This window comes from Pygoscelis adeliae, unplaced genomic scaffold (genome assembly GCF_000699105.1).
Source record: "Pygoscelis adeliae isolate BGI_AS28 unplaced genomic scaffold, ASM69910v1 Scaffold282, whole genome shotgun sequence".
Lineage (NCBI taxonomy): Eukaryota > Metazoa > Chordata > Aves > Sphenisciformes > Spheniscidae > Pygoscelis > Pygoscelis adeliae.
In genome coordinates this window covers 536,476-562,054 of record NW_008824352.1, presented here as the reverse complement: position 1 = coordinate 562,054, position 25,579 = coordinate 536,476, and the positions used below count along the sequence as shown (strand labels likewise).

Below are 25,579 nucleotides of genomic sequence, written 5' to 3'. Positions count from 1 at the left end.
CAGGCTGCCCAGGGAAGTGGTTGAGTCACCATCCCTGGAGGTATTTAAAAGACATGTAGATGTTGTGCTTAGGGACATGGTTTAGTGGTGGACTTGGCAGTGCTAGGTTAATGGTTGGACTTGAAGATCTTAAAGGTCTTTTCCAACCTAAATGATTGTATGATTCTATGAATCTATATGGGAGCACAAGAATAGCCATGCTGGGACATCAAAGTGTAGCCAACAATGTCCATTTAGCCCTTATTTACTCAAAGTACCTTCTAGTGTCCACTTACCTCCTGAGCCAGGGGGTGGGCTGGTATTGAACAGTGTGCTGTGGTTTCTCTTTGGACTTGCAGGGGATCTGCACATGTTGGCTGGTAGAAGGTTGAGGGTTGGGGGGGTGGAGCATGTTGGCTTTGTGGCATGTGTGCTGTTTCTCTCTTTCAAAAGACTTGGTCCAGGAACAATTGATTTTTGAGGCTGGTCTAGTTGAAATGAGCACCACATTCCTTACAAGAACGCATGTATTGAAAGTATGACAAGTTATTTGGCCTAAGGGACGTGATACTGTCTTTCTAAATGTATCCTCTCAGGAACCTGACCTTTTAAAAAGGATTATTTTTTGAGGACTTTTTTAGCAAGTTATTTTCTAGTAGCTCAAACTACATGCACCTTTCTTGTCAGCCCCATAACTATACCCAGTTTGGAGTTTAAACCTTGAGCAACACAAATAGATTTATTATTTTTGTGCTGTATTTTTGTGTGTCTTATTCCCCCCTTCCTTTTTCCCGAGCACAGATCATTAAGCATCTGCATGCACATAGGAAAAAGCCTGGTTCAAACTGCTACTTACCTGCCTGGGACCAAAATTAGGTTTGTACCTTCAGGAAGTGATTACAGGTACAAGTAGGCAATGGGGGTGATGTGTCACAGAGAAAACTTTTCCTGCATCTGAAATAAGATTCAGTAAGTATTCAGTTCCAAATGGTAGTGACCCTCAGCAAATTGGTCAGTTTTAGATAAAAAGGGATCTGTCTCAAGGCTTACTGAGATAAGGTGAAGGACTCCTGTGAAGTCAGACTGCTATGAAACCATTAGCAGCTTAGGTTCAGTAGTTCAGATACTTGTTTTAATCTGTAGAAGGTGGTATGGAGAGTAATTGCCAATATTGCAGTATCTTCAGGTGCTGTCATGCAGGTTGCAAGCCGTGTGCCCTTCCACCCAGGGATAGCGACTTTGGTTTGTGAGTCATATAACTTACTTTTACTCATGCAAATTAATCTAATGGCTTGCTTTTAAGTTCATGTGGAGCACAGCAAGGCGTCAGCAGCACGTCAGATTCACAGGTCCCTTCTGCGTTTCCTCCAGGGAAAGCTCTCTCAGAGTTATGAAATTACAACTCCAAATTTCAGATTTAGAAGTCCTGCAGTCTTTGTTTCAAGCCCAAGTGCATACCTGAATTGCGGATTGATGCCAAATCAGCACCAGCCTCTGAGCATGTTTAACTTGGTAGTTTGGAGTCTGGATTTCTGATGGTAATGTGTTGCTATCAATAATATGAAAACTGAGTAAGAGTGTATCCAGAGGAATAAATCCAGAGTGGCCTGACATCACGCTTAGCATGGTTACGTAGAATAAAAGGTTTTTGATACCCAGGGTTGTCTGCTGATAAACTCATGTGGCAGATTCAAGTGAGAAGGATCAGTTTTAAGGAAAAGAGGGATGAATGCTGTCAGCTGTTAGATGCTTTAATAGCATCTATTAAAGAACACCAATATTCTCCTCTCTGATAGAAAGAAGGCGCTTCAGCATGTCAGTGTTACTGGAGGATGTTTCTGAGGACCTTGAACACAATGAGGGGTGAGATGCCCAAGACGAGGGGTGGATCATGGTACGGAAGGCGTAGGAAAAGGGAAAGGAAGGGCTGGGTGGTGCACAGGGTAGGGTTTGTGGATACGGGTCCGGGGCTGTGGTCTGGAAAGCCGCTTGACCGTAGAGATGCAAGGAGGACCATGAGTGCAGGGTTATCGTAGCAGTGCCTGGTGGCCAAAGTGGAAGCAGAGGTGTGAACTTCTGGCGTGATGGAAATCTTGACACTGGAAAAGCAGCACTGAAGAGCAAGTGCTTAAAATACTTCAGTCTGCCACATTCCGCTTTGAGAGTGTGTAAAAATTTAAGCCCAAAAGAAGAGTTGGGAGAGCGGCTCACTGCTCTCCCTGCCTTTCCTCACTTCCTGCTCAACATTTCTTATTCTCTTTGAATTGTAGATCCATGTTGCTCTCGGGTGTTGTCAAAAGGTGGTATATCCTTAATAAGTAAACATGGAGAAATGCATGTAATGCTTTTGTTTTTTCTGTTGACCTGCATCTGAAGTGGGAGCTGAGTTTTCCTCATAAATAAATAATTTCCCCAAGGAAATGCAATCTCTGCAAATTCAGGGTGTGTGGGAAGCTTTGTCGTAGCAAGCGGGAAGAAAAAAAGTGGCAGATGCTGGAAGGAGGTCTTTGGGAAAGAGGCGGGGTCCCCTTCAGCCCTCGTGTGAGTCAGGGGAGGGTATGACCCTGTCCTGCTAGAGAAAGATGTCCCCAGTTTAGGTCCTCAGCTCCCTTTGTCTACCCTGAGCTCCTAGTAAGGTCTGGTTTTCATTCTCTGCTGTAAGCATTGGATTTGTAATCGTTTTGGGGATTGTAAAGCAATACCGTCATTTTCTGAAAAGAGCATCTTTTTAGGGCATCTTTTCCACAGCATCTCCAGGACCTGCTTGAGCAGTGAAGGGATGGGGCTCAGGATTCGGCAGCTCAATGTGCACTGCAGCTGCATTTTCCACTGGGAATCTGATTCCCTGGTAAACCTGACCTGGAAAGACAAGGAGCTGCTAAATGAGGTTGGTGACCCTGGGTATTGTACAACAACCTTCTTCCCCCCTTAAGTCCTTTAATCTGCTTAAGGGTGAAGAGGGCAGGCTTTGCGAGGTGGGTGTTAATTGCATTTCTCCCTAGATAGGTGGAAGAGTGAGAGGAAGATTTAACACATGGTTTGAGCGGTTGCAAGATACTTCCCAAATTGCTTATGATGATGAATTTGGGGATTAATTAAAATATAACCTTAACAACTTCTCTTTCTCCCTGCATGTCTAGAACAACCAATGGCAAGGCATTTAAATTTTTTTAACTGTAAGTATCAACATAAAAAGAGCAGTCGATTTCTGTATGCTGGGGAGCTACAGGGTTACTCATTAGCACAGTTTTTAAGGGTGAATTAATTTATTGCATGGGAATCTGGGTGGGAGTCTCTGGCCTGATCTTGGCTCCTCCAGGGCAGGATCTGGCCATGATTTTGCACAGGGTGTGCAGTCCTGGGGACAGGAGGTGGCTGGTGGGGGCAAGGGCTGAAGCGTTCAAGGGATGTTGTATAGAAGGGAGACTGCCCTGATCAGCAGGGGCTTTAAGGGACGGAAATAAAGTGAAGGTAGGATGGAGAAGCAGAAGAGGAAAGTATGTGTGCTAGAGGGCTGAGAGGGTGGGAGAGAAAATGGAGATGAGGATTGCATCTGCATGGGAAGTCGTGGCACCATATGCCAAATGCAAGGCAGTTCCTCCCAGAGGGGAGGTTTGGCAAAGGCCACGTTTTGTAAGACCTCTTATTTTCTACTTGGAGACCAGAAAGCAAAGTGGCAAGCGTGCACTGTCCTGACATTGGTGCTGGACACATCCCTGGGGTGTGTAGGAATCTCAGCCGCAGGGCAGGAGGCTTATGGAGGCTGGTCCACAGACACACCACACACCTCAGTGCTTGCTCCACCTCTGGGGGCTTCTTGTCATCGTTTTAATTGAATGCATTGCTCTCAGAAAAAGACTGCAAACACTCTGCTTTTGCAGAAAGCAAAATCCTGTCAAACACTGTAGCAGTTGAAGCTGGCACACTGGATTGATCTGGTCCTTCCAAATCAGCCATGCGACCTGGGGGTTGGCTCTCGGAGTGAGGTACAGCTGCCATGCGATCAGTGCTCAGGCATTGCCTGTCATTTGGTGTTGGTCACTCAAGAGGGAGAGCTTCTGGAGGAAGCTACCCTGCCATGGTGGCCTGTCCTGAGTCAAGTTCCTCACCCCTTGGAACAGACTGTCTTCTGCAGGATTCGCTTTAGGATTTGAGCAGCTTTTACTGCTCTAACATAGCCCAGATTTTTGTTCTGGAGACAGTAAGCTCTTTAATTTCACAGGGACTCAGATTCTGTCTCTAAACACTGACCTTTTCTGGCTAAGTCACCTTGGACAAATTATTTTCTGTGTTTGACCATCTGGAAAAGGAGTGAGTTATGTTTTCTCTTGTGTTCTCTTGGAGCCCCAAACACAATGGGACCGAGACCCTGTTGTACCATGTACAGTGTTGTACCAAGTGTTTTATGAAAAGAACAAGGATAGTCCTAGTTCAGGTAGCTTAAAAATCTATAAGTCATATATTTAGCTCCCTCTCAGGAGTGCTTTGAGCATTAATTATGTTTTTAAAGCACTTAGTGCCTATCATCAGAAACTCTCTATAGAAACACAAAGTTAAATAGTCACAGATCTGTGACCTCTTAGGAATTGTTTCCAATGCTGTACAGCATAACCATTCATAAATTTGCATTGATGGTAGAGAGCAAGCTCCATTTCTCCTTCCTTGAGACCCCTGTCTGACAAAGCATTTAAGCTTATGCTTTATTTAAGCACTTGAATAGTTTCACTGAGTTCGGTAACTTGGGTTTGGTAGCAAAGTACTTGAACTTAAGCAAAGCCCTGCCTTTGCCATGTGGAGACGAAGACATACTAGAGCAATTCCAGGTTTTTATCTAAGAAGTATCTATTGTGCTCGTATGTTCATTACATTAATACATATCTTACATAAAACACCTTGGATCCATCAATAGTGGGTGTTTTTGGAGAATGCAGATGTGTACAAGAATAAAGGCATCGCAGTGGAGAATATTTCTCTCTGGTGACCAAATTAGCACCTTTATTTCTGTCCTTAGATGTTGCAAGTCATGGTGTGTCACCCCTATGACCTATTTGCAAAGCACAGACAGATGGGAAGAAATTTGAAGAGCAAAAGCGCTCTCTGGGGTGTCCTGTATATCTGAGAGCACTGAATGCACACCAGTAAACCAATAACAAATTGGCTCAGTCGCTGAGTGAGAATAGCATCTGAGCACAGCCAGAACAAGTATTATAAAAGAAATTAAATGTACTAAGCAAAACCCTGTAAAATAGACTTTTTTGACCTTAAAAAGTATTAAGTTCACAGCTCAGTAAAATGCAATTAGCAGCAAGAAGCATGTACATGCTTGCTGAAGATGCACATTTTAACTCTGAGTTTCTCTTTCTGCAGCTGTGTTAACATAATAATTCCATGTTGGCTTCAAGATGTTCATTCTTCTTTTGGGAAAGCCCGTTGTGGGCAATGTCATCCCTTCTATAATATGTTGGTCTTTGAAGAATAGCTTAATGAGCAGGTTTAGGGGTAGCTCAAGGAGGGTAATAGGGATCAAAGGGCCCCTGTAGAGCAACTTGGAAGCATGCTGAGGACCCCTCTGAAAAGTGGTGTTTCTCAGGGTACAGCTCCACATACCTTTTTTTCCACTGATTCCCAACTTTTTGGCATGTTGTCTCAGTGATGTGGCTACTCTGCTTGAGGCCATGGGTTAAAAATGCCACCCATGCTTGCCTCCTTCCCCCAGTCTTCAGGAGGGGGAACTAGGGAAGGAGGAGGGAGCTCCTTGGCTGGCCTCATCAATCTTTGTAAGGTTTTATAGCCTGACCTGGTACAGCAGTTTGGTGACTGTCTCCAGTTTTCTGCCCTTTCCCGTTCCCTGGCTCCCGGTGGCTCTGCGGAGGAGATGTCCTGTGTGTGGGGCTGACACAGTTTGCGTGCTGAACGTGTAACCTATCACGTAACCAAAAAACCCAAAATGGAGTAGCCAGCTTTGTGTTTATGATGTCTGTGCTAAAGTGTGGTATTTCTTACTTTCCTTTCGTGCCAAATGGCCACTTTTCCCCCCCTTTCCAACAGGCTAATCTATAGAGGGAGGAAATGTTTTACAAAAAGGAAAAGAAGAACATGCATTAAAAGAAACCACAAACACCAACAGCTTGTTATAGAAACACGATATGGAAGTAACAGATTCCTTGTGAAAATAAAAGTGCAAAATATTATTATTAACCTTTGAATGGGGTTTAAAAAACGTTGGCTTGTGTGTTTGTGGGTTCTGTTCTGTTTCCATGCTTGTTCCTGTGGCTCTGCTCCGGTTCCCAGGGGTAGTCCTGTCCCAGTGCGGGTGTAACTCTAGTTGCAGTTTCTCTGGGGGCAAGATGGATTTAAGAAATTCTTGTTTCCCCACCTTTGGCTGTGTGGTCCTGTTCTGACACTGCAGCTTGGCACTTCTGTGGCATGCCCAGGCAGCAGCTCTGCCTGGATGCAGAAGGGTTGTGATAGGGGTGGGAATGCACTGCGCTACCCAAAGAAGTTAAATTTTACACTGAAGCGTAAAAGCAGCAATGCAGAGTCAAACAAAAGGTTCGTCTAACTCTGGGTTTCTGACAGTGGCTGGTAGGAGTGACTACCCGGGGATGAATAGTTTGCAGAATGGCCCCACAAATCACTGCATCAGCACAAATGAGAGGGGTGATGTTTTGCTGCTGAGGGCAGAAGAGTTTGGGAACTTCTTAAACTGCCTGTACCACAGAAGATGTTACAATGAGCAATGAATCCTAACTTTCCTTTGTGCATTCTGATGCTTGGGTTGGGTCTCAAAATAAATGAGGAGACCTCAGTGCAGAATCACAGAATCATGGAAAGGTTTGGGTTGGAAGAGACCTTTGAAGATCATCTAGTTCCAACAGTTGCTCAAAGCCCCATCCAACCTGACCTTGAACACTTCCAGGGATGGGGCATCTATAACTTCTCCGGGCAAAAGAGCTGCTCTTGCCATCTGTGCTGTTCCTGCTATCTTCTCTGAGCAGGTCTTGCACGTAGCCACGTGTCCTGCCAGACTGATTTCCAGGCGGCTTAAATAGGAAAGCAAGATAGTTTGTACTTGCTTGAATTGCAATCTACCTTCTAAAAATAAAGCTGCAGACAATTGCTTAATTCATCACCCAAACGGGCTCATGGCTGACCAGCATAAATATGCAAGATTGCTTTTACCCTTGGCCTTTCTCATTCAAGCTCCTGTGTCCCAAGCTATCGGATAGGCACTGAGTCAGTTGGCATGTATGGGAATAGCATGGGTGCTTCAGCAAAATCCACGAAGTGCAGAGCTAGCACTTAGGTGTTTGCTGAATCAATACACCATTAGGTGCATGGACCAAGGACCTTGTCTTTGTTTTGAATGGTGACGCACCCTAAATTGATCTTTGAAGTTACTGGAACAGTATCAGATTTCTAATGTGAAGCCCTGCCACAGTTTATGTTATACTGCATTGGTAGGCTACTAATACAGACTCTTCTTATGATACTTCATCAGGTTTTAGATAGCTGTATGTTAATTCATAGCAGATATATTGTTGGACAAAGCTTTTAGTGTTGCTCTTTAACCTCGCTGCTGTCAATGTGGAGAGAAGCTGTGATATCTTGCTCCCATACAGAGAATTCGCCTCTCGCAGAGCATCCATAGTAGCAGTTGCGTGCTTTGAGTCCCCCTCTTGTCCTGGAGCCTCAGCAGGTAACTTCCAGATTTATGGCTCATAGTGGAGCAACCATCCCTGCTTATGTGTTACTAGTCTGGTCTTAAGAGGGGGAAAAAGGCAAAAAAGGTCCAGAGGGAGAAGCCTGGGGAGCATTTTGTCTGCAGCCACTTGAGTGACCAACAGTGGAGAGAAAGGATCCTCGAAATAAATTGAACGCAGATTGCTGATGCTAGAGTGTCTCACCAAGAATGTGGTTTTAAGCCATACAAATCCAGTCGTATTGCCTGTGAATCAAGCTGGTGTGTCCCAGGATGTTGTGCTGTGCTGGGGGGGGGGACTTGCTCTGCTATGCAGGACATCTGTTCTCTCTCTGATTAAGTCTCATTACTTGTGTCTGGTGTGTTGGGTGCTCTTCTATTGATTTTCCCCTCTTCTCTCAAACTGAGAGTATTTTTTGCTTTGTTGTTGCTACCTGGGCATGACAGTTCTTCACGATGGTTTATGCCAATTTAAAATAACAGTGAGAAGATTGCTTTAGACTGTTCTAAACACTTCATGGAAATATGCTGCTGTGTGTTGGTGGGGAAATGGTTCTGCCTGCATCCCAGTAAGATTGAATCCTTGAAAGCAGGCCTTAGGCAGGGCTAAATAAAGTGAGCTCTCTGGAGCTCTTCAACACCTTGAACATGGATGCAGTGTGCCTGGAGTCAGACACCTTGCTAAATGATCTTAGTGATGTTTTCGACCCTGATTTTCCTTTTTGTTATACATTGTGATCTACTACTTTTTGCCTTTTTTTCCTCCTCCTCTCCAGTAAGTAACACAGGTATTTCCAGAATATGATGGTCCCGTATGTTAGTCAGAGATATAAATTTGTATTTGTGTCATAATGTGCAAGTGTGATTGCTACAACACATTCTTTTCTTTGCCTTTTCTGCAAGTACGCTTCATCCATCCCCCCTCGCAGATAGATCCAAGTCTGTTATCTGGATTTGATTCAGCTGCTGGTGCTGCATATGTCACTCCATTACTTGGCAACTGCCTCAAATATATCAATGCCTTGCCTGCAAAATATATATCCTTTCTTACAACGCATGTATCTTGCACCTGCTGGTGTAATGATGTGGCTTATTACAGCATATTTCATCCCAAAAAGCACTATGAACTTCATACTGGTTACAGGAGTCCTTTTTCCTACAGTGGATGCTTTGCGGTGCAAACATCAGCTGCTGAACGCCGTGTGCAGTGGGGCATGAGGTGAAGGTGGGAAGAGCACGGGAAAGCCATATCCGTTTGAAACCGTAGACCACGCTGAGGGCAGCAGAGTGTAACTGGTCATTTTGAGACAAACTTTTAACAACTGTAAGCCATTGGGCTCTGGGTTGAATTTCTCATTTGAAAGGGGGAGCCTCCCAGCAGCAGGGCATCTCCTGGGGTGGTTATGTCAGTACAAGCTTGGGAAGAGCATTGCTCCAATTAAACTGCCAGGAATGCTTTGCACGTGTCCAGGCTTTTCCTTGGGATGTAAATCACCTTCAGTCTTGTCTTTTGTATCTGAACAAGATATCTATGCCTGTCTCCCATCGAAGCACTGCCTGTTCTCCCTGCTGAGCTACAGAGAGCTTTTCTTAGCCAGGTTCTCTACGGTTTTCTGACTCTAAACCAGTTCTGTTGCTAAGTCCTGCCTTTTTTTCAACAAGCTGTTTTAAAAATGTGAAGCAGAATTGTAGACGCTAAGATCTTCAGACTTTCAGGGAGCATAGATCTATGTCCAAGCTCTTCTACTAGTCCCAGGTTTTCAAATCAACTAAATCATTCCTCTGAACTGAACAGCCTCAGCCAGTTGAAGGATTTCTGTTATTTTGTGCCTGAGGTGAATCTTGATTGGGAAATTATCATTTACAACCAGAACTTGGTAGTGTAATGGCCTAACCAGGGTGAGACGGGCTTTGAAACGCTCCTGGTGACTATATTCTCCTTGCAACGGGTGCTGATCCTCCCTCTGGCTCTGAAGGTAATTTCTCCGTGTTTCCATTTCCATATAGATAAGAAAACTTCAATTCTGAATATGTGTATGTATGTACATATACGCATATATGTGTGTATAATTGTATATTTATGTTAAAATATTTCAAATGAGACTTCAAACTATGCAGTCTAACTGTGCTCGCTTCTCCCATCCTTTTCATAGAGTACAAGGTGGGAAGAAACCTCGATATTGTCTGACTGTTCCCATAATGATGTAAGCACAGCTGTACTTAAATCATTCTTCATACAGATGTTCATCTAATCTCTTCTTAAATATAGTTAATAATGAGGAGCTGCGCAGCCTGCTTTGGTGTTTGCCTGGCTGGGCTGCTGGAAAATGTGCACGATTCTTGTGCACCCCCCTGTCACAATTATGTAAGTGAAACTTAATGCTCTGTTGGACAAATACATTTTAGTGAGAATTATTCAAATAATTTTACATACACAGGAGCTTTTTTAGAGATTAAATATGTTGGATTACAGGTAAAGTACGCTATATTTTCAGTTAGTCTGTGTCTGGCTAAAATCCCTGCTTACCAAGCATGGGCCCAGCAGCATTCATCTGCTGCTTTTATTGAGTTCTCATTTGTCGTTCAGCGTGAAGCCAGAGGTTTGAAATTTTCTTGAAACCACCTTTCGCCATGTTTGTGTTTATCTCTGCGGTAAACCAACAAATCATTTGCATGGCAAAGGACACCAAACAGCTCTATCAGATCCTTGCAGCTGAAGGAGATGTTCAGATATGCTAAAAGACAGCTCACTGGAAAAGTTCCGTCCAAATGGAAGGTGATAGCATTGATCCTTTAGCAAGGGGGATTTGTCGGAAGGCTGCTGCGGCATCTGATTTTGGGGATATACTGGCTTTTGAGAAGTGGTCAGCCCTGGGAAAAACATACCTAGCACGTACACTGAATAGAATTGTATAGGGTTCAGGGGAATACTGATTTTTCCACTGGACTCTAGTATTTAAGCTCATTTTTAAAATCTGTTTTTTTGGTGTCCCTCCCAAGAAAGTGTTCTCTTATCTTCCAGTCCCTTTACTACTGCTTTTGGTTTCCTTTGCAAGAGTGTAAGGATGCTTTGGGGAGGCAGCAAGAGCAAAGGAGCTGACGGAGCCAGTTGTATTTGGTACTCCCTACACAATTTCCATAGCCCTTTAACCGCACGTGGTTGCACGTTACGTAGGTGTAACCTACAGTCAGAGGAACTTGTGTTCTTTAGTCTAATAAACAAAAGGTCTGAGCAAAGACTGGGTAAAAACTGTCTAAAAACTGCTGCAGGGAGAAAAGAGAAAATTCCAGGTCTCAGGTTCCACCAAAGCTGCAAAGGAAAATTGGTGCCTGTCAGTCTGCCCATTACCCTTATCATTAATGAGTTGTCCCTTTAATAGTCTGTATTTGCAGCTATCGGCAGGACAACACTAAAAAATTCAGCAGTTTTTCCGTAATTTCTAGCATTACCTATGACATTTCGCCCTTTGGTATCTATTCTAGTTTCTCATAAAATACCCCTAAAAGCCCATCTGTTGTATCCTCTCTTTCCACCTTCACTGAGAGGTCACGCAGAGGCAATATCCGCAGTGTAACACACGGCACATATTAGGCCATTTACCTCATCATTTTTTTGCGTTTTTTTTTTTCTCTGAGTCAGAAATTTCTTGTTAGCCTCCAAATCTCTGGCTGAAGCGAGGCCAGAAGCACACGTCCCTAGGAGAGCTATTTGGGCTGGAAGATCCATGGTGCTTAGCTTAATAGGAGCTGTACTTCTCAAAGACGTCTACTTTAATTCTCTCTTTATGCTTCCCTTATTTTTCAGTACCATTTCAGTATTATTTATTTCTTCTTGAGGAGGGCTTCGTGTTCCTCTTTGCTATAGGAATGTGCCTTTCAACCTGAGCTATGCATACTCTGTAACTCATGCAGCAGGATGACATAAACAAACGAGGAAGGATGCAACTAAAGAATTTGCTTTTCCAGAAATCTTTATGTTATTTCCTCCTGTTCTTTTTCCCTCCCCCACCCTCAGTGTTAAGGCTCAGGACCCCTGTTTCTCAGAAATGCTTTTCAATTTCAGATACTCTTCCCTCTTCCCTAGCTTTCTTAATGAAAGAAGTTTCCTCAGCTAAGGTTTGTATTGGTAGGGTTATTGTCTTCCTTCATCTAGGCTGACATGTAGCAAAATGCTTTTCCAACGTGCCTGCTGCCTGGGGAGCCTGTTTGGCTGGGTGCTTTATAAATGAAGGCTGTGCATCACATTATGTTGTATTTTACCAAAGGTTTTCTCTATCCTAGAAAAATCCTGTCTCCTTATGAAACATACTGCCAGTTTAAGGAGAGAATAATATATTTACTGTAACTGTACTCAGTCTAGGAATAGTTTTGCTGTAGAGATTAAATTTTTATATCATCTTGAAGAAAACCAACTCTTTGTCAGTCCCCAGGGGATCCGATGTCTGGCTGTTTCAGCAGGAGTGGCTCCAATCTTAGCAGCTCTAAGTGGTGTCTTTTTTTCCTTCTATTCCTGGAATATAAGAGCAATACACTCCTTTTGTCTCAAAGTTCAGATGTTTTAGGAGATTCCGAAAAAAAATTCCTATTTTCGTTTCTAAGGTACTTGTTGGGTGAATGTGGCTTAAGGATGAGTGAAGCTCACAACTGTTCAGACCTCTGATCTACACTGAGCATCTAATCTTGATGCAGCCCATTACCATCTCATGAGCTTGCAAAATTCACTAGGGAGTGAAGTCGCTCCAAAGGTCAAGCTTTTTTGTGAGGGATTAGTGCTGTTTATCACTATAGATAGGCTGGAGCAGGCATCAGGAGAGACTTTTTGGCAGTGGTTCAGCACTTCTGCTTTGGTGTCCGCCCAGAATGATAAAGGATTTGGTCTGTGACTTCGGAACAGCTCTGACTCTTTACTTTTTAGTCCAGTTCTTCAAGGAAATAAGCTGATGGGATCATGCTCTAGATCTTTGGTTGAGTCACCATCCCTGGAAGTATTTAAAAGACGGGTAGATGAGGCGCTTAGGGACATGGTTTAGTGGGCCTGGTGGTGTTGGGTTGACGGTTGGACTCGATGATCTTGGAGGTCTCTTCCAACCTTAATGATTCTATGATTCTATGATTCTGTGATTTTTTTCTTGCTCGTGTCTCTGTGCGTAACTTCTGGCCCTTCCGGGCCAGTTTCAAGCAGGTTTGGCAAAGGGCTGGAGGTTTTCAAAGTGTGAAGATGCTACAAGCATGTGCTAGTAAAAGGCCACAGCAGAAGGCTGTGCTGGAAACCAGCCCTGGACAGTTGTGTATGGGGAACGATGGGCTTCAGAGGTGATTTCCCCTTTCTGCTCCTGCGTCACCAGAGGCACTTAATCATTCGTGTGCAGCGTTATGCCGTTTGAACACGATATGAGAGATTGCTTATCCTTTGAGTCCCAAACAGCATTTCCATGCAGGCTGTGAAGGGCAAACAGAAAATGGAAGAAGGTGTATGTGCTACCTCCAGAAACATGCAGCCTGTAGCTCTCAGCTCCTGACATGGGCCGGGGCCCTGCTGCAGTGATGGCGGTGTATGCAGGGACTGAAAAAGGCGATTCGGAGATCAGGTGAGCCCTTACTTAGGCTTGGGAAGCGTGTGGGTGTCTCTGTGTACCTCAGACATGGGTTAATGCAAAGCCCCAGGAGCTCCCTGCCAAGAAGGAGCTTTCTCTGGGTTCCTGCCTGGCTGAAGGAACCACACGGGCTGGGCTGAGGTTAATTTCTGAAGCTATAGTAAAGGCCTTTCAAGCTGGCAGACGTGTGCGCTTCTTTGTGCAGCCCTAAAATGGGGCAAATAAAAATGAATGAATGAATGGATTGGCTGGATGAGGGTCTGCTGTAACCATTTGTTTTCAGTCCTGCCTCTCCTGAGGCATCTTTTCAGCCAGTTGGAAGCAAATTTCTTCCTTTTCTGTTTGGATGTGAATTATCTTTCCTGCCAGACGTTACTTGAATCTTTCTTTGAAGTGCCATACAGCAAAGTGACATCCCAGCTGCACGGATGAACCCTTCTGACAGCCTGAACTGGAGGATGAAATGTGTAACCAGCACAGAGACAGACACATAGATCCTCCCTGTCACATCGCACCTGGGAGTATTCATCTTTGTGACTATCCCTGAGGATGTGTTTGCTATCCTGGGTGGCCTTGAAAGAGAGGATGATGGTCTCACGGTAGTGCCCAGCCCAACACGTATGAATTGATCACCGTCATTGATTCCTTCGGTTAAATGACATGGATATAGCTGTACTTACTGAGACAGGGTTTATAGTAGTAGAAGGACCGAGGTGGTTATATGCAGAAATAAGGGAATATACTTAGTGAGTAGAGTGAAATGTATGCTGGGGTGTGTTTATGTGTGTCTAGTTGTCATGGTTATGGTCTTGGAATAAAGCAGTTAATGGCATTACAGGCTCGTCAGTCAAAGCTGCTGAATATAAAGTCACGTCTTGGCATTTCTCGGGTGCCTCTGCAGTCAACAGAGAGGCTTCATTTCACCAGAACCTTCATTTTGCCTTGTCACAGCAGAGCCTGCTACCTTGCGACAGCTGAGGGCATGGGAGCACAGATGGGTCTATGTTGGCTCTGCCCATGTCTTGACTGTATTTTGGGAGAGGTGAAGCATGCACCATCCCGTTGTATAGATTCATTCTGTAATAAAACCACAGATAGGCAAGTAAGGAAGGTGTCCTTGTGCTCTCTCCCGCCCTGCTCTCCACAGTCTACCTCACTGGTAGATGAGGATTGAAGGTTTGGCTGTAGAGTACACCCAGCCTGCAATTTCAGTGCAGCCAGCTGAATTCCTTGGCAAAGATATCCTTGCTCCAGGCATCTCCTACTGCTGCTAATACCAGCCCAGGTCCACCAGGCTGAGCAACGTGGAAAAGGCTGGTATAGCTAGTTCCTGTGGTTGTTAGTGTTTTGAACACTGAGAGCTAGATGCCTCCCATCTAATTTCAGATACTTTACTGAGGTGCTGTAGTTGTGAGCCCAATTACCTTAGTCAAGACAGAGGTAAGCACCTCTGGAGGCTGATTCAGAACTTGTGGTGGATGAATTAGCCTTGGACGGATGAGTCTTTATTGACTTCAAGCGCGGAGCTCTGGGAGAAGTGCTGCCTTGGGTGTCTGAGTAAAACAATTACAATCTGTTGATAATAACCGGAGCTTGTGTTTTTTAAACCTGCTTTAAACAGAGCAAGGTGCTGTGATGTTAGCAGTTCTGATATCCCACTGGATGGGAACCCCAGGTCCCACTGCCCAGTGCCAAGGTCCTCTGTACACAGAGCCTTTGCCAGCCCTAACCCAGCTCAGAAGGTTCCCACTTCTCCTCAGCCCTTCTTACAGATGTGTAGATTCAAAGCACCAATAGCAAAAGCATTGGGGAAGTGAGAAATGTGTTAAAACGAATGAAGAAAAGCAAAATCAAGCTTTAAAAGCAAACTGGTAGATCCTGAGGAATACCTATAGTAGGAGTATGAGCGTGCTAGATGCCGTGGAAGGACTTCATAGCTCTGTGTTACAGTCTTTCTGGCCAAGAACTAGCATTGGTAGACAGTAAGACAATTTCTTATGGATTTTGGTGGAAACATTTCATGGGGAAGGTGAAGAAGGAGGAATTAAAATTATAAACTGAGTTTCTGTTAGAATGTGTCTGTTATAGTGGTAAAACCCTCAGCTGATGAACTGAGGAAGCTGTTTTGTCTTTTTGGAGTAACAAGAAGCAAGACATGATCTAGGGTACCCTAAGGAAATTTATGTATCTACAGACGCACTGTTCCTGAGTAGAAAAGATCTGATTTTGGTAAAGAAATAGACATTTTGAGAAGAATTGTCTCTTTGTGAGAATTTTTTTTTTTTTAATACTGTTTTAATTCTGTTGGAGTCTGTGTCTGAAATGAAATTGGTATCTCTTCTCTCCGTAAGCAAGCTGAACCTTGTCCCTCCAGCCATTTGGGGCTAGGAAGTTTGTGGAGCGATCTGCTGACCTTCTGCAGGCCAGAAAGTTTCACCTTTCCCAGCTTTCTTGACTTACTCCTCTGGCTGTTGCTGAGCCTAGAGATGGAAAAAGGCAGCTTGGATATCTAATCCATCTCCACGTCACAGCCAGCTGCTCCTTGCAGTTGATTTGTTATTACTGTCCTCGGATAAAATCTAATCAAGCCCAGTGTGGCCAGAGGGACTCCATCAACTCTCAGAAGCTCCCTAGCAGGGGCGGCTGTTTAGAGGTTCCTTGTCAGAAGGAATAATAATAATAATAATATAATAATAATAATAATTTCTATTCAAGTGCTTCAAACTGTGATTTACATTCATAGGTGATTTTCTCACTGCCCCACAATACTACTTTTTGAGGAAAAAAGTGTTTAAGTCTGTGTCTTGTAGATGGGGAGGCAGAGTGTTTTGTCCCGGGCAATGGAAGTCCGTGGTAGGTTTGGGAGCTGGACCACGCTCTTGGATCATGAAGCCCTGTGCATAACCTCAAGGTTATTGTCCCTTCAGAAGCATCAGTGGTGATGACAGTCTGTTCTGCTCTCAAGAGTCAGGGCTCTGCCATTAAAATAAAACAGAATATACCCTGGTGTCTTCCTTTAAAAAAGAAACAACAAAAAAAGCCCCGAAAAACCAAAACAAAATCATCCATCAATTCTTTTTTTTTGTTTCTGACAAAAAGAGCATGAGTCTCTGCTAATGAAAAATATTAAAATTCCAGGTGTCCTGTATAATAAATAATAACATGAGCATAAACTTGGCTTCCCACAGTCACCACCAAATCATCAATATAGCTCTTTTTGTGCAGCTCGTTTTGAACTTTGCCTATTTCCTTCAGCTATGCAGATATAAATAAATAATTCCACTTGATAAAGGTCTGGGAATGCTATACTTTAAAAGATAAGAAAGCTTTGAGAGGAAATTGTTTTTAAATCCATAACATTTGTATGCTGTTCACTGTTCAAACTGAACAAAAATTCATTCAGTTGGCAGTTAACCAACCCTATTTTATTCTTATTCTGTGTTCAACCTATCCTTCTCCTGGGGACATCTAACCTTATATGTAATTACCTCTGAGAGTGGGAAGGAGGCCTAAATAACCTTCCTAACAACTAAATAAACGCACAGATCCCTGGGACAGGTTATCAGTTGGATGCTGGTGGCAGAGCTATCCAGAGCGCTGTGCCTGAGCCATGAAGAATTTCAAGACTTGAGTAATTTTCTTTCCAGCATTGGGCCAAAGAACTAGGATTTGAAATGTTTTCAGAAAACCAAAACAAAACACCCTGGTTTTTCAGATTATTTTTGTTTCTTTGATAGCTTGGAAATAACAGTGATGAATTTTAACAGTGATGGTGGCTTTTTTTTCTCTCAAGGTCTGTCCAAGTCACTTGGTCTCATTGAAGGCTATGGTGGACGTGGTAAAGGTGGGCTTCCAGCCACCCTGTCCCCTGAGGAGGAGGAGAAAGCGAAGGGACCACATGAGAAATACGGCTACAACTCCTACCTCAGTGAGAAAATTTCACTGGATCGTTCCATACCAGATTATCGTCCAACCAAGTAAGTACCAGGAGCGCACATGTTTAGGTATCATCCAAGAGCCAGGAGTGATGGTTGCTTTCATATTCTCGTGTGATACTGTTTGCTCTTCCCTCCTTATTGTTCACAGGGCCATGCTCCGTAATGAGCAACCGATGTAGTTTAGTTTAGCTGAAACTGAGATAGTTCATAAAGACAATTTATCAGGGGGGAAAAAGCTAATTTCTTCCCACTCTTCTCTCTCGCGCTTTTTATTTTCCTAAAGCAATACATTATTTTGGGTGGTAGTAATGTGATCAGAAGCTCACATCTGCTTTCGTCAGCAAAGGGCTGTTCACTGAGCCTTTGGCATTTATTACCCTGTAAACGTGTGCAAAGACCCTCCCTTTCTCCTCCCTTGTCAGCTCCTTCATGTCCCTGCAAGACCTCCAGGGCCTTCCGGCTGCCCTCGCACTCCTCCCGGCACAGTCCTCCTCCTGGGAGGCTGCTGTGGGATCTCCTGTTGGAGGTCTGTGCAGACGCCTTTGAAGGGAGCCCAGTGGCTCAGGTAGCAATATCCTTCCTCTACTATTTCTCCAGAATGACCTTTTAAGATGATGGTGATGATGATGTTTACCTGCTAAGCACCGCAGAAGAACTGACTTTAAATGAGATGCCAAATCATTTTGTTGAGTGTGAGAAAAGACATGCTGTAAGTTTACCTTTCTGAAAGTTAATTTTAGATATGGCTAGCAGAGTGTTCCTCAAAATAGGAAAATGTCAATTGTGGAGTGAAATCCCTGATAAAAAAATGAGCTGAGAGAGATTTAGATTCTGACAGATATGTGTCCAATGCCTATGTCATTAGGACAGTGAGAAAGCCATTGCTTGGCATCTGCAAACCATTGAAAATCATGCAGCAAGGGGATGCAGCTACATGTCTCCAGCGTACTAGCAAATTGTTAAGGATGTGAGAGCATGGGGAGATTTTGTTCCTTCACTTCTCTGCATGCTGCATGAATTTCAAGCAGCCACTCAGAGTTTCCAAGGCTGTCAACCACTGACAACAGAAATATTTGGATGAGTTTTCAAAGGAATGGAGGCCCAGCCTCCCATTATGCTGGTATGGTTCGTCTGGACAAAATGAATTGCAGGTACAAATTGCACCTTTGGCTATATGATATGCAAATCCCACTACAATGACAAATCCTTGAAGTGAGACCTTCTCTAGCAGTTACCTGAGTCTGAGCTTCTTATTTTCATTTCTCATCCAGAACTCTGGCTTCTAGCAGAGCCAGCATTACTTTGTGAGAATTAATTTGAGAAGTAATGTTTTTTCAGATCTTGCGGGGGGAAGGAAAGGATTAATTCTGACATTTTTAGGTTTGTATTGTATTCTTCCTCAGTGCCACTATCCATCATTTCATGGGAGGGTGGTGGAGAGGACAGAGCAGGCACAGCAATTTATTAAATATGCATCACTTTGGAGCTGGGCTAACAATTTGGAGAGAATTTGTGGGTACTGACTGCAGCTGCATAACTTAGTGTCTTTTATCTATGTAATAACTTCAGGAGTGTTCAGTTTTGGGTTTTTTTTTTTTTAGGGATCAATTGTCCTGGTATTGTAAGACAGCGGTTGGTCTGGTTATGAAATAGGCTTGAGTTTGCTGGAGGATTTGAAAAGTTTCAGCTTTTTTCTACTTCTGACTTCAAGATCCTTTCACTATTTTGTGCGTGCAATTTTATAGCTGATTTTATGAAGGGTTTAATACAAACCATTTAAGTCAAGTATCCTGGTCTCTGATTAAAATAGATTCAAGTCAAAGGAAATTAGCCTAAATGGTTTTGAAATTGCGGCATTAGTGGGGAAAAACTGTTGAAAACCCTCCAGCTGATAAGCATTACAAAGCATGTATTAGTTTTAAATATAATAGTGAAGCCTGTTAGGTTCAACTAAAGGCTGTTCAGCGTCTGGAATGCCAATGGACTCGGACTGTTCCTAGCAGCGGCTGTCACTCATGTGTTCTTTCCTTTTAATGTTATCTTTTTTTAAAGAAAAAGATTAATGTGGTCAAGTGTCACTCTCCTGAGTGCTGAGCTATGCTGGATCAGACCTCTTAGTCCTTTTCCTGCCCCCTCTTTGTGACTGTGGCCAAAGTGAAGGGGAGTTTAGGGGAAATTTGGCATGTTTTGTAATCTTTCTGTATTTAGACTCGCTGCACCTCACTAAGGGTTCAGAGACAGAGGTGTCCCTGCTCAGAGTGATTTGCAGACAGATGTGGGCAAAGAGGAGGCATCGCGAGTCCCAGCTGATGGCCTTCTGAGTCCTTGCCCAGAGGCAGCAGAAAGGATAGAGGCGAGTTTCCCTGGAGAAAATGGTCCAAGAGGTGTTGGATACAGGGTGGCGCTTAGGAGAAGGTAAGGTCTTTCCTAGGGCCAGAAGTGGGGGCAGAGTACCTTGCTTGTATTTATCTGGGGAGTTGTGGTGTCTCTTTTTGGTAGTTTGGACTATCATCTTCGTTTTGGTTATAAAATGCAGTTCATTTGAGAGATTTTCTTTTCTTTTCTTGAAAAGCTGAGGCTGCTTGCCAGGGCTGGAAGGCAGAAAGTCTACCCTGCTGTTCACCACTTGAGCAGTATTGGGCTTTATGCTGGAGTGATTCTCAAAAAAAGTGCTGCTGATCGTATGGATACATGAAATACGTGTGTGGTACTGATATTGTAAGGGAGCTGTGCCTGTAAGACCTTAGTCTTGAGCTCATTGATACTGAATGCTGCTGATCCTGGCCTTCTGCTGAGTAGGAAAGGTTGTGTTGGGTGTGCAATGCAATGTGCTTTTAGAGTGAATCAGATAATGGGATTACATTTTGGATGACTGAGAAAGCTACTCCTTTGGCGAAAATAAGGGAAGACTAGTATTTTGATACAAGGGACCTTATTTCAAGTCTTGCTGTGGAACAGTGGCGTGATGACATAGCATAGGCAACACATTTTTATCTTGCTTGATTAGGTTTTTGGACTTTAAGATGAGATTCCTACATGTTCTGGAAAACAATTACTACTTCTAGACTGGAAGTACCCAAGGTGCTGCCCGCAGACTGCAGGTCTTCTACACAAATCTCCAAAAAAATGAGCTGGAGAGATTTTCTTCAATTTTCTGCACAGACTGTGAAAGACAAGGCTGATTTGTGAGTTTTATTGTAGATCAATTCACAGCATTTTCTGCTTGCCTATGAAGGATGGGGGGGTTTAAGAAGACGTGTTGTTTTCTTTATTGAAAGTGAAGCATATTTACATGGGATCCTAGGGGCTGCTAACATTCCCCGCTTTGATACTAGATTTTATGCACCTCTATTTTATTCTGTGATGTATGATTTAATGGGAACACCTCCTACATGTAGCGGGGAAAATAAAAATTGCTGTGTTAGATCAGCCTGCCTATCCATTTTATCCAGTATCTAATCTCTGATAGTGGAATTACCAGATGCTTCAGGTTGAAGAAATCATATTAAGGAAAACTATGACATAATCTGCCCATCTGGTACGTTCTGTCTTCTCTATTCTCTTTTCAATCCTATCTAATACAAGTGTGGAGTTCTCATTATCTCTTTAAAAGTCTGTTCCTTCCTGGAATCCTGCTAAGCTCTGATTCAGTGGTATTTTATGGCATTATGGGATTAATGGGTAGATTTAAGAAAATTTTTTAATACCCACACTTGTTAGGACTATTGAATCATTGGGTGAAAATGACATATCCCTGCTGCTGCGAATCTCTCAACAGCTGTTCTCATGCAGGCAAGCTTCAAGATATTAAAGCAAAGAGGAAAAACGGTGTAAGTGGTAAGCAACTTCCACAGCTTGGTTTTCAGAGGTTTTGAGGGCTTCCTATCCAGGAGACCCTACCCCTTCCTCCTGCCTGCCTTGTGGGACCTCCATATGGGTCAGGCAAAGCATGGAAAAACGTTGGGGTTTTGTATGGGGAGCTTGACCTGCTTTTGTGTTTTTGCAGCATGCACCTGGTAAAAGATTTGCATTTACTAGCTGGACCACACAGCCTTAGAGCAATGTCCTGGGTAAAGCTATACCATCGACTGGAAGCCATTGCTAAAGATTAAACAGTTATGTATCACTGACTTGATTTTAATTTTTCCCACTGGCGTGTTTGGGGGTTGAGTCAGAGTCATTACACTCAAGTGTCTCAAGTGGCTGAATCACCCGTTTATTTCCGTAGCTGCCTTCCTCGGGAGCCTGGGAGCAATTGGGCTTTTTAGCACCATCTGGCTTTAGCTGGTTTTATTACCAGAGACTTCTGTGTAGCAGCTAGTTGAAAGCCTTTTTTTGGGACGTAGGGGAAGAGACAGAGAGTTTCAGAGAAGACTTTGGATTGTTCTTTGACAACTTACTTAACTTAAAGGAACTAAATCCGTTCTTGATTTTATTTTTATTTAAAGTGGTCTGTATATGCCCTTTGGGGGCTCTCAGCATGTACATACTGGGTGCTAGAACATACTCTGGGGTGCAGGAGCAAGCTGTAGCGGGAGGCACTGCTCCCTTTGGGGTCTCTTCCCACCCCCGGAGAGCCTCTTGCCCTCTGCCATGGGGCTATCTTTGGGTCTCAGCCTCCACTGAGGTTACTGGGGTGTTGCAAGGCCAAAGAATTGGATTTTGGTTTTATAATCAAAACTGAATACATCTTTGGGAAGTCATGAATGTGGATGCGACTTAGACACATCAGGACTGTCCAGGAGGATGGGCCTTGGAGACCTGTAATTCAGTCTCCTGCCTATGAGACCACACCTGCCTTCACATCTCTCTTGTGCTGAACCCAAGACATTCTCATCCTGCGCTGGACGCTGGCCATACCTGCTCTCAGGGGCTTCCCCTGCAGACTCCAAGACTGACAAAGTTTTGTGCCGTGAGGCTCAACCTGTGCCCTGTGGTTGGCTCTGATGGGGCTCAGGAAAGTCTCTGTAGGTTTCATGTGCTATCATATTTATTTATTTTCTTGTGAAGAAGAGCAAATCTCTTCCACTATGGAAATAACTAAAGAGACCTGGCTTTGCAGGTGCCTTTGTCTCAGTTTTCTCTTGTACCAAGATACTGAAATGAGATACTTTCTCAGCACGTATCATTACTCAGGCAAGATACTGCCCTGTATGCTGCTTCATACATCTGGCATCACATTTGTCTTAGTGTCTCGTTTCTTCCCCAAAATAGAAGGCATACAACATCCTCCAAGCGTTGCTTGAAGCAAAAAGCTTTTTGGCTTTCCCTCCTGCCCAAACGAGCATATTCTTTTTGGTAGACTGGCAGAGATTTGCAAAAATTATTGCAGCAAGTGAAAGAGCTCTTTATTGGTGGTTTCCTCAAGTTTTTAGGAGCTGGAACATTCCTGGAGTCGCACATTTGTGGTGATATGCCAGTTACTTAGTCATGTCCTGCCCTAGGGTGTTTAGCCAGGCTTGATGAAATGACTCTGAGCAGAAGGACAGTGCTTAAGAAGACAAAAACAAACTACTTGAATTATGCTGGTGATGTTTGCTGGGAAATAGTGTTTCATGACTGTTTGTTTGTACTTATTGCTGTTTATTGCAAATGAAGGAGGTCAAAAGAGCTCTTTCTCTCTTGCATGCATAATACCTTATTTTACCTTTTGCAAAGAGGTTTTTGTTTTGGGTTTTTTTTTTTTCAATCCTACATACAAACAATAGCAAGGAAAAGAGAGGCAAGACGTAATGATTCTTCTTCATGAAATAACCGAAGGAAAAACTAGTGAGGAATCAAGACAGTGTAAGAAGGAAAAGAAAAACATGACTGTTTCAGATGTGAAATTCTGTTTGAATAGCATGTGGGAATGTATTAAAAGATACTTTAATTTCTGGGAAAAAGTCAGAACTAGTTGTCTATCTTCTCTCCTGCTAGACAGTTGTGGTCTGATCCAGTGTTGTGTGAAAAACACTCTTGCCCTTGGCCTTCTATGGCTTAAGCCATAAAAAAGGAAAAGTGGTATTTTCCAATACTTGGAAAGATGCCACCTGAAAATTTTCTGGGAGAGCAAGTAAAGAAATCAAGCAGTGAGTATCAGTGTCAAAGCTCTGGCATAAAGGAAACATGTCTCAGAACAAGGCTCACCAAAACTAGATCAGTTTTGCAGTTCAGAGACAGGTTGCTGGATATTTTCTATCCATGCATGCCATCCTGCCCAACCTGTCCGATCTCTGTGTGGCTTTAGGCATTATTATTCTGCCAGGCTGCACGTGTTCCTTGTGCTCTCCAGAGGAATGCTTGAGGTTGTGCTGAATCTGTCCCTTCTCTGTTCTGAAGATCGTGAGGGTAGGAGGATACTTGCAAACCCAGCTTCAGACCTGAAACAATTAGGTTTTTCTTTCTCTGGCATCATCAAGGCACTTGAGATCTGAAAAGCCACTGCTGCTGTGTTGTGTGTGCAGGCACTGCCGGGCGCCAGGGAAGCCATGTGCACCACCTGCCTCCCCAGGGACGGTGCTGCAGCTTTTGGATGATTTGCACGAGAGGAAAAAGCTGCTTTATTGCTGCATTGCTTTTCCAGTGCTAATACAAACCAGCAGGCTATTGAATAAATACTGGTATTGATCTTTATTCCTCAGCGCATACCAATATACGTGTATGGAGAGATTGTTATTGGACTGCTAGTCATTCTTTTTCTTGAAAACTGGGCAAGTAAGAGTCTCTAAAGACACGCTTTTCCAGCTGTGCTTGGTATTTGCTGATTATTTTTTATGCCTACTACTATGACCTCTTAGAGGGAGCCAGCTCCATGGCACAGGGCAGTGTGGTGCCTTGTAGACGCATGCAGGTAGGTAGGGTTGCCTCCTCTGAGTGCTGTGAAAAATCACCCTAGAACTGAAAATGTCTGACTTCCCACTGAAAATTTTAGGGTTTTATTTTTTTATTTCTATTCTGGATTTAGATAGGGACACAGGACAGCTTGCCTTTTTTTTTCTTTTTTTTTTTCTTTTGAAGTGAAGGTCGAAGCATACTTTGACGACTATGCGTGCTCTGTATGGAGTCAGAAGTGTGTCAAAAGGCTTCAGTGCTTAGAACTCCCAATATCTTCTTTACACTCAGTCAGTGAGAAATTGTTTTGGGAAAGTAACTCTAGAGTTTGTTTAGTGGCTGTGAGGAGATTCTCTTACTGTCATTGTGCTGCATAGTGTAATCTTGAAACGCTGTGACCGTGGATTTATATACACGGTACCTAATTTTTTTTTACGCAATAGATTCCATTAATGGTAAATTTTTCCCTTCCTGACTACAAAATTTTTCCCTATTCTTATAAGTCTGGAACCTGATGCTTCAGGGAAGACTTCTGTCAATGAAGTGCTATAAAACATTTACTAATGTAAAAATAAATATTAAATGCACACTTTGGCAGAGGATGGGATTAGTATAATGTAACAACTTGCTTTTGTGCTCTTCTGAACTCCGGCGCTGAAAAATACCTGCGTTATCATAAATACTTCTGACTAAACTATACTTATGAAAATAAATGAACCAAATTAAGCTTTGGATACACTTTTAAGTTGGCTTCCAGAGAAATGAAAGCTTGTGTGTTTGTGCTACTCATCTGTTTCCATGTACTGCAGAGAGCTTTTCTATTGCCACGGGAGCTTTTGAATGGGTTGCATATTCACAGCCAAACCAGGCAGAGGTATGAGTCAAACACTGGTGTCTGACAGCATTGGTTCTGATGTAATTTATTTAGTTTTCCAGCATCTGTGGCAGTCTGTTGTGTTGGCTCGCGTGGCCGGCGGGTTGTTGCCTTGAGCTGCTGGTCTGAATGTGTGCAGCTCGCTGGGAAGGGCAGAGGGATGGGCGACCCGGGCAGTGGGTGAGCTTGTCCTGCAGGCAATGGCTGTTGTTTCAAAGGAGAGTCAACCACAAAGCGTGAATCATTTGAAATAATTTTAGAGTTCATTGCTGAATTTTCCTCCTCTTCTCCTCCCTGTTGTCCCCAGATTGTGGCTGTTCAGTAAATCCTAGACCGAGGATCTTCTAATGACTCTTCATTCATATATGTGAAATAGCTCGTGTGTATGGGGAGAGATGGATAAGTGGATGTGACACTCGTAATTGCTCTGGCTTTTATGTCCCTTGGATATGTCTGAACCTAATAACTTTATTACAAGAGCCCCTCACAAAAATAAATCCTGTTCTGCATGTTCTGTTTTTACACCTTTAGTAGATCATTTCTTGTTAGAACTTGCTGAGTAAGTAATGTGCATTTAGAAATGCCTGTATATCTGTAAATGTTTAAGTTGTAGTGTGTATTTTTGATACCCTAATTCTAAAATATAAAGCATAACATTTCTGAAAAATACTTCATGGAA

General features: G+C 43.3%; 1 protein-coding gene across 1 annotated transcript in view; it reads left to right on the top strand.

Moving 5' to 3' along the window:
* WBSCR17 (Williams-Beuren syndrome chromosome region 17) overlaps nt 1–25,579 on the top strand; it is a gene marked incomplete at its 5' end in the record, with an annotated part of 218,251 nt that overhangs the window by 39,339 nt on the left and 153,333 nt on the right. Inside the window, one exon of the mRNA XM_009319302.1 lies at nt 17,069–17,252. Coding sequence (XP_009317577.1) covers nt 17,069–17,252 — 184 coding nt within the window. The remainder of the gene's footprint in view (nt 1–17,068; nt 17,253–25,579) is intronic.